The sequence below is a fragment of the Teleopsis dalmanni genome, chromosome 1 (genome assembly GCF_002237135.1).
Source record: "Teleopsis dalmanni isolate 2A chromosome 1, ASM223713v2, whole genome shotgun sequence".
In the NCBI taxonomy this organism is placed as follows: domain Eukaryota; kingdom Metazoa; phylum Arthropoda; class Insecta; order Diptera; family Diopsidae; genus Teleopsis; species Teleopsis dalmanni.
In genome coordinates this window covers 39,399,922-39,409,706 of record NC_051846.1, presented here as the reverse complement: position 1 = coordinate 39,409,706, position 9,785 = coordinate 39,399,922, and the positions used below count along the sequence as shown (strand labels likewise).

Sequence of the window (9,785 nt, the reverse complement as noted above, 5' to 3'; positions counted from 1 at the left end):
TGGACGGTGGTTTGTGGAGTAAGAAAACAGATAAGCGACGTCACGGGGGGTAAATGTGTAGTTTGGGCACACATTAAGAATAGACATATCTATACCTGACAAGTTAGCCACGACAATTATTGCTGCACGAACAAGTTGTCGTTCTTCCTGAGAGATATTAGGCGCGGACCTGTTGAGAAGCTTGCATCTGTGTAGAGGGCTGTTAATCCAGGTTTAAAAAATAACTCATTTATTACAATTACTTTGACTTATTATATATTACCCATTATTATTTTGCTTTACATTAATTTTTATTTATAATAATAGAAAATAAAAATAATTTCTAAAATAAAACTTTTTCTATACTGATGCTAACAGTATTGCACTGAGGTCATCAAAAAATCGTACAAAAGAACTAATATCAAAGGATATGGTATATTTTTTTAATATTTTAATATCTTTGATTTGTGGTTTATCATAAACCATATGAACTTGATTGTAACTACAATTCATAGAGAAAAATTTAAGTCGGTGCAATATAATTGATGATCCTAGTATTGTAATAAACATATGTTGCCTCAAGAGCATTACTTGCAATTACTTGATATATTTCAAAAAAATATTAATCATGTAATCCTACATATAATAAAAATTATATTAGTTTATTATAGAAGAATATATTATTAAATTTTTTTTGATTTTTTTAATATAGCAAACACACAGTTTATAATTTTAATTTTATTTTAAATTCAAATATATGGTATAAAAATCTTTATAAATTTACACGATACTGTAAAGTCACTTACATTTATTAAATCTACAATTAACACAGAACTCGAAATTAATTCAAATAACTTGAGTGGAGTAATTGCTTAAATTTTATTTGAGCTTCAAGCAGAGTGTCGTGTTTCGTTTCTGGAAGTGTTAATAATCCATACAAGAATAAAGCCAAAAAGATCGCTGCAGTAACATAGAAATAGGAAGCAGTGTCAGTGAAGTCAAAAGCAGTTAAACATATAATTTGCACCAGCAGTTCAACAATGAAGGCAATTCCAATATAATAAGGTTTAACAACCAATGGAAACGCTTCACTCAGATATGCTGAACTGGAAGCTATGCAGATACCAGCGAAAAACTGGAACACGAAATACAAGTACAAAAGTATTCTCATTTTATCCTCATCCATCAAATTTTGGGGCGTATCCATAATTATTCCTATTCCAATTGCCATTCCTCCACATACAATAGCGCCGATTAGCACTACTTTCTTTCGTCCAACTGTGTCTATTATATGTGTACTAATAAGTACACCTAACCAACGCAGCAAACCCATAACTATAAGTGTCCATGTTTCAGCACTATAACCAATCAATGAAGCCGTAGCAAATGCATAATATGTCATTTTTGAAAAACTTAAAGCTACCACACTACGAAATAGACAAAGCTTTAGTAGAGCTGGTAAACCATAAACTATACTCTGTAAAAGTGACATCTCCTTGTTGTGTGCTACATATGCCTTATGTTCTTCCAACTGTTGATAAGTTTCGCTGGTAATTACAAGTGGGCGTTGTAGACGACGAAGAGAATCAATTGCTTGATTTTCATCGTTATGAACCAAATGATACACAGGAGATTCCACAAAATAGAAGAAAATAATAATTAATGGCATTATGCCATAAAAAATGCTCACTATTCCTAACGTCTGTTCTGAAGTAAGTGATTGGTCTGTATTTGACGACCCTGTGGAGATAGGTATGAAATATACAAAAATGCCCAATGCAAATGAATCCGTTTCGTGCAACGCAGCAAGCATGCCACGCAAACTTTTCACTGATTCTTCCCCAGCTAAGACTAGTAAGGGTGCAAACAGAAGTCCACTGGCAAACCCGTCTATATAACGTCCAGCTAACAATGCGCCATTATTATTTGGAAGCGATACTAATAGCACGCCACCAAGTATTACAAAACACGCTGATAGCAGCTTAAAATATATAAAAAAATATGTTAAGAAATTATATATTATATTAACTTATATTTAACTTACAAATAATAGTTTTTTTCCAAGAAAGTCACAAACTGTTGAGCCTATAATAGTACCAATAATAGCGCCAACAAACCAAGCAGTGGAAGTATGGGTATCGGGAGGAATAAAAGTGTAAGCTATGTGCATACCGCCTGACATGAATATAAATGCGGCTGTAATAAAAAAATAATTATAAATAATGTTAAACGTCGTTAAAATATTGTATTTAAAACATAAACTTCCTTTTTAGAAGTATTATAGGCTATCGCTATTAATATAATTTTCTAACTTTTTTAACTGATACCAAAATAATAATTTAAAATTAATGCTCGTGTAAGGTCCCTATGTGGAACCACACTTAAGATCACAGTTAAAGATCACATATTTTGAAATAGCTTTCGACTACAATATACTGTGAAAGTGCAAAGTTGGACAAAGAGTGAATAGGGCAGAAATACTGATTAAAAAGATGATAAGCGTTACTTGGGACCAACCTTTTGTGTTAATGCATTAGTGCAAAACAGCAATGAGCAAACTAACTTTACATTACGTTAATATAATATGATCGATCGTAGTAAGAAAAACAGCACACTGCACAATAATGGAAAAGATTCAGCATCGCTCTGCGTTATGTATGACCTAAGTGTTGAAAACTACTTCAATGGCCTTATTGATACTGAAACCTTGGTGTTGAAGGCCTTACAGAAAAATCTGTGTAAAGATTGACAGCGAAAGGTGAATTTACGCATAGAACCAGATCATATTTCGATAGACATAATGAGTGTAAGTAATAAGTGTGGAATCGACTTTCTCTAGTCATATATATTAAGCAGCCAATTAAGCTTCCATATAAGAATCTATATATATAAATAAATATATATATAAAGCCATACACCATATACATAAACAAAACTGAGCGCCAAGATAAGTACATATGCACACTTATCAAGGTATTTCAACTATCACTGCTATCACTACTATCACTTTGGTATTTAGCCATAAAGTATGACTTTACATCCCAATAATTTTATTTATTTTTTATTCTGTGATCCATTATCTTCCTATGATAAATTTTCTATATTGATGGGAATAAATACCTAAACTCGTGTATTTTTCTTAAGTGATTGTTTTTGGTCCCGACATGGCAAATATTTGCTTAATCTTATCAATATAAATAAGGTATAGGAATCTTTAAAACTTTTAAGGATAAAGTTCATTCTAAGATAATTATGATAAAATTTATTATTTACTAACTTTTAGCCATAGATGAAACGCACCGCTCAAAGGTAGGTGAGCTTGGTTAAACTATCTAATAGAACAAATCATTTCAATATACTCGTATAATTAAAAATAATAGAGTTTTTCCTTCATTTATTTCAGTGTACTTTTTTGTTTTATTTTTGTACTCTAAAATTGTTTATAAATATAATTTTGAAAGCATATGCATTCAATTTTTTTAAAATATTAAATTGCTTTGAGTGAAATAAAATGCATTTTAATTAACTTTAAATACTGAAAATATGTATGTCTGTCGATAAATTAATTGCAAATATTTGTGATTCTCAAACTTATGGAATTTGTCACACTTTACAATTAACTACATACCTCTTCCATATGACAACCGATGAAGAGCTCAACTTAATATGTAAGTAATAGGCATGTATATATACGAATGATATATTCAATTTAACGATTGCTATATTTTATGTAACACACTCTTATACATACAGATGTTTCAGGGGTCGCTAAAAATATAGAGATATTAATTGGTGAGCATCTTTTAGAAATAGGCCAAAATACCGAACGTTCACATTCGTGAAGCATGCTCTTTTTTAACAGTTTGAAGACCATAATCAAGGCAAAAGGGTCTAGAGTCGATCTAGAGTGAATAGATTCTGAAATTTTGATTATTTGCACAAATTTTTGCAAGTTGAATTATTGAAAACTAATGTCACACAAAAAATATATGATCGCTTAAATAGGTAATACTTCAATCGTCTGACCCTGTAGTTTATATAAAAAAGTGTCCAAATGTGCTTATAGATACTTTTGGTTGCTTTGAGGAATCAATGTGCGAAATTTATGCTGTATATTCCCTCAATATTTTATAGAAATTTTATGTCTTTTTCATATATAAATTCTTTGTACTTCATTTTTATATAATATATAATATTAATTTAATTATCATTTTGAAATAAGTATAATAATAAAATACTTATAAATATATATTCTTCACAAATATAAATGATTTTATTTGAATTTTTTGATTCTCTGTTAATACTTTTGGATGCTTTGTCCAACGGTAACGATTCCCCTACAAAATTATATTGATTCCCCAACATCTTTTATAGCAAAAAAGCAATAATGCTATTAAGTATTTCTAGGTAGCAATAAAGTATCGATGCTTTTTCTATGATATGCAATGCACAAAAATACATATATATATATACTTGATATGATAGTGGCATTGATGGTTGATTCCAAAGTATCGTTAATCGGTGATGCATCGATTCTTTCGTAGGCTGGGTATGAATATAATATTAAAACAAGTCAACACAATCAGGGTCGTGGCTTATTAAAAACGAACCTACACTTAAGTAAGAAAAGCTATGTACATTATACCTATGTATACATAGATGTATACACACACAGTTCATTAAATTATTTACATTATTTGCTGCAGTTAGGTTACTAGGAAATATTTTAATGAACCGATAACTACATTATTTTTCTAGTGTTTCAACTGAATTAAACTTCATAAGTATCTGAATCACAAGCCATTTGAATTTCTCTAAAATATAATATATTTCCGGCGATTGTATTATATTATATGTTCTCTTATGACTCAACTAAATTTTAATTGACTTTATCTTACATTTATAAAATTTAACAATTTTTGTTTATACTTAATATTTGTATAGAACTGATTAGAAAATTCTTAAAATCAATATCAGTTTTATGGTTTTCAATATATATCAAGAATTGTCGTACTTATTTACCTGCTACAATAGAGTTTGATTGCGGCTGATTTAGTCGAACTCTATCCGACCATCTCATTTGTGGCGTCTCAGGCTGTAATGGTTCGGTGTCTCTATGACTTGATTGTTCCGACCGTAAAAGGTCAATGTCGCTATTTGTGTTTGGCTCATCGGAGTGTGGTTCTATTAGTATAGTTGTCATTTTCAATTTTTTCTTAGCATCAATTCAAAATATATAAAGTACCAGTACACAAATATTCGTGCTTTTATTTTTTTTTTTATACTAGAAATCACTTTTTATTAGAATAAAGCGCATATGTATTTTATATCCACTCTTCACTTTCCGTATTTTTAAAGAAAAGCCGCTTCGGATACTACACTCACTACACTCGCTACAAAATAGAACTGCAAGATTGGGATTTGCTCTAAAAGTGCATAACCGGCAAAAATCATATGAAACTCCTCGCTCTGTTTCTGTTGATGAAAAAAAATAAAAAGCAGTAAAAATTATTCTCAGTATTATCAAGTGAGAGAGTTTATCTACAATTTTTTAAAAGAGCGAGAGTTTGTGTACATATTTTTAAAAGAGCGAAAGAGTTTGTTTACATCACGTTTTAGAATGGGAAATGTACTACAAACAAGTATATTTCAGAGATTATTTAAACTAACTGCGCATTTACAATTTTACCCATTGAATCAGAAATGAGGTACACTGCAAAGAAAATGCTTTAAAGTACATTTGGTTTTCGCATGTAAATCAGTAATGAAATTGGTGCGTTTTTATAATATTGTAGGTAATATATGTCAAGCTTTCATTTTTCAAGTATTTATTAATTTTAGTAATATTTTTTAATTTTATTTTATTTAATATTTTATTATTATTATTAATTTATTTTTGTGTTATTTATTATATTATTGGTAGTTATTTAGCTAACAAAAAATAATATATATTCTAAAAAATGTACTATAGTAAAAGTCGTTTATTGTAGTAAATAGCAGTAAATTTGATAATAATTTGTGATAAACATAATGCAATTGTAGTTGTAGCCGAATCATTAAATCGCGGTAATAGCACATTCACACTGTCTCATTTAGGCGGTTTTGCTCATTATAGCCACTAATGAGAATGATTTACCATATAAAAATCGTTCATATAAATGAGCTCATTATAAATAAATTAGCTCGCTTAAGGTGAAAATTGTTGAATGCGATCCTCAAAATTAAATTTCCCACAAGAGAAATGATTAAAAATTGAAATATGTGTCGTATGTTTTGTATGTAAAATGTAAATAAATAACTCAGCTGTAAACAAAGGCACTAAAGTAGTAGATATAAAAAAATCTAAATTTTTATCAATTAAATATGTCATTAATATATAAAATGTTTATAAATGATTTAATATATCAAATGTATAATTAGTTTTTTTGTATGATATATTATGAAGTGAAGTTTATAAAATTCTATTAACTGCATAAATGAGCTCATTATAATGTGAATGTTCTCTCATTAATATAAATGAACGAGTGTCTAAATGAGACAGTGTGAATGTAGTATAACTTTGTATAGAAATTTCGATGTGAGTGATCCTATCATTAGGTGCATGAAGGTCCAGATTTTACGTGATTCCGTGCCGTGTAGGCTCTACACCACGGTGTACTTCACACACGCATCGGTATATTGCGCCATCATAAGGTGCAATCGTCACTAGTTTTATATGAAATATAACTTGTCACTTGCATTTGTTACTTGAAAACGCACAGCTCTGTTAAATTTATATATATGGCCGTAATGTTAGTAGAATGAATGTTGCTCCAATATTGTTGGTAGTCCATGGTTCATTGCTGTCGCTTGTGGTTTACGATAATGGTTTATGGTTATTATTATAGTGTAAGTAAGAAAGATATACAAAAGCAATATGATTCTTTGATTTGGTTCTCTTAAATTTTTAAATGAAATTGCATGCTTTTAAATTTTTGTCAGTTTTCATTATATAATAACAACTGGTAGTACTGCTTAAACATATTATTAACAAAATTTATAGTTAATATATTTTTTTTATATTACAAAAACAAAGAAGTCAAACATAAATAAAATATATAATTGATACATAAATATATACAAACGAGTTTCTATATCAAATATATATTTGATACCATTATACTATTATATGTTATTTAACAAAAAATATTCATTTTAGTTGGTATGTAATAGAAACTCTTGTACATGTACAAGTCAACTTACATATGTCAACGTGAACGACGAATCTTGATTTGATTAACATAAATTGATTTAGTTGCAGTGGGAACATGATATTAGGCAACATCAGCTTCAGTGTACTAAAACTCATTTATTGATTGTTTTTGATTCACTCATTATTATCATTGATTGTTATTTTTGAATGAAATTTTTATACACTTTAAGTTTTTATATATATTTTTCAAACTGATCAAATTTTTTTTTTGTGTATATATTTTTCAGTTACTATAAACTGATAACTTGCTCTTCTAAGAATACAAACCTAAATTGCAGCTATAAAAAATAAAAATGAATCACATTGCAATTTGTTTATCGTTGTTTGTTTGTATGTATACTTAAACAATTAACTACATAGTATACATTTAGTATATAGAATATAGTGTAGTATATGGTACATAGCATTCTTTATTTCGAGTAACTTTCATTGACTGCCCTATAGTTCTAAGCCAAGTTCAGTCTTTAATATTGGGTAGCCAAGACGTTTGATTTCTTCTGATATCATATCTTCCTTCAATTACATACATATGTACATGTACCTTGGAGTAAAAAGTGTAAGCGATCGTATTAAAAATACGTATTAAGGTCTTCTGAACGATTTTATTTCGGGAATTCCCCTTTTTATGTTTTGGACGCAGACTTTTGCTGTCATTAAAAGCGTTGATTTTTTACATTTTTAATTATTATAATTTTTATACTCAACTGTTAGGAATAAAGTTTACCTTAAAATAAATATAACGTACAAAAGTACTAATAAATAATAAAAAATAAATTGAATTAAAAAATTTATTTAATTACAAACCTTTTTTTATGTACGTAGAAATAATTTGTCTATTAACCATACAATTATATTTATTATTTAAGATTTAATAAATATAATTTGATATGCATATTTTATATTGTATAAAGATTAATATATATGCACACATTAAATAAATAATCTTAAAATTAAATACACAGGGTTATACAGGGTTGTTTTCTTTCAGTTGATAATTTTTCCAATATAAAGACAGTCAAAGACTTAGCTCGGATCTATCTGGGCCAACCATCTCCAATTAAAGATATAAAAATAAATTATAAAATACAAATGAAATACATACTTATATTATTATTAAAAAGAAGGGATTGTACACTGCGACCTAAAAGGTATATTGTGCCCCTTACTCGGGTTAAAGTGTTTTTCCAAGCCCGATTTCCTTAATGAAAGACAGTATAGAGCCTGCCTTTCATAGTAGAAGAGTTGAAATTATCACAACAAAAATTTATATTCGACTCGCTTACAGGTAATAATTATTCAGGTATACCTGAAGTAAAAAATGTGAGGTTCACTTTTACATGAGTAGCAGTTTTTACAAACACAATTGAAGTATTTGAGACTTAAAAACTATTTTTTGGTTACCAATACACCTTGAAAATGTAAACAGTACATTTCTATGTTTATCAATTGGTTGCTTGATTGTTTCTTTAGATGCGAAGTAATTGAAAATGCCACTATATTTTGATTTTAGTGAAATTGTATTAAATTTTATATTGTCAAAGAAATTAATAGGTTATTAAACCAAGCATCTAAGCATCGAAGCATCTATGGAAATAGTTTTACAACCTGGACCCTTGAATCATGTAAGACGCCTTCCTGATTTCTGCTTTAAAAGTAAATACCAAGTACGTCATTTATAATACGTAGCTTTAAATATTCGAAAAAGATTTGAAGAATTGGAGCTTTGAGATGTACTTGACTTCTGTATAATATCGTAAATTAAATATAAGCTTAAATATAAATTTAATAATTTACAAAGTGCATTATTATTATGCACTTGAGCATTATATTTAATATTAAAAGACACAAAGTAGTGATTATATTGATAGATGGCCATTAAAAGGCGTGATATACTTTGCTTTATATATTATTATATATTATATATTGGAGAATATGAATTCTTATCATCTGTAGTAAGATTAAGCAACTTTCAATTGGTTTCGTAAATAATAAAAAAAAATAGAAAACAATTTAAATTGTTAATTATACAAGGTATGACGTGCTATGGCTCATGACACGAAACATTTAGTCTATTGAGGTACTGAACTCACGAATACCCACTAATTGCTTCTCTCACATACCTATAGTGCGATTACACTATAACAGTTAAATTCCGTCACCGATAAAACTATTATATTGAGACACAAGTACTTCGGCATGCTTATCATTGTAGCAATATATAAAAGCGGTGTTCTCAACAGTTTAGAAGTTTATGTAGTTTTAAGTTAACATAGTTACAGTACAGTTCGGGCATTATCTGTATATATTTTAATACTTTGTGTAAATTAAAGTACCACTCAGCATAGTAAAAATAATTCGCTTTATTTTTAATAGTTCAACATTTTTTTAAAATATATCAACTATTGCAAAATAAAAAATTATTAGAATTACTTCTAAAGGCAAGAAATCAATCTCTTCTCTTCTTAGATGGAGCCCTTAATATCTTTCTATTACTAACGTTGTTCGTTTGAATACCCATACAGTTCTGTCATCGCATAATTTTGGCTTGTTGTTT

The 9,785-nt window shown here is 28.6% G+C and overlaps 1 protein-coding gene across 1 annotated transcript; it reads right to left on the bottom strand.

The window, feature by feature from the left end:
* Positions 1–705: 705 nt before the first annotated feature.
* Positions 706–5,250, bottom strand: LOC119669538 (sugar transporter ERD6-like 16). The gene is made up of 3 exons (XM_038079459.1): positions 5,002–5,250; positions 2,024–2,175; positions 706–1,960 (listed from the first exon to the last, which is right to left on the bottom strand). The coding sequence occupies exons 1-3, from the start codon at positions 5,180–5,182 to the stop codon at positions 821–823; spliced, it is 1,473 nt and encodes a 490-aa protein (XP_037935387.1). The 5' UTR covers positions 5,183–5,250; the 3' UTR covers positions 706–820.
* Between the last annotated feature and the right edge of the window lie 4,535 nt (positions 5,251–9,785).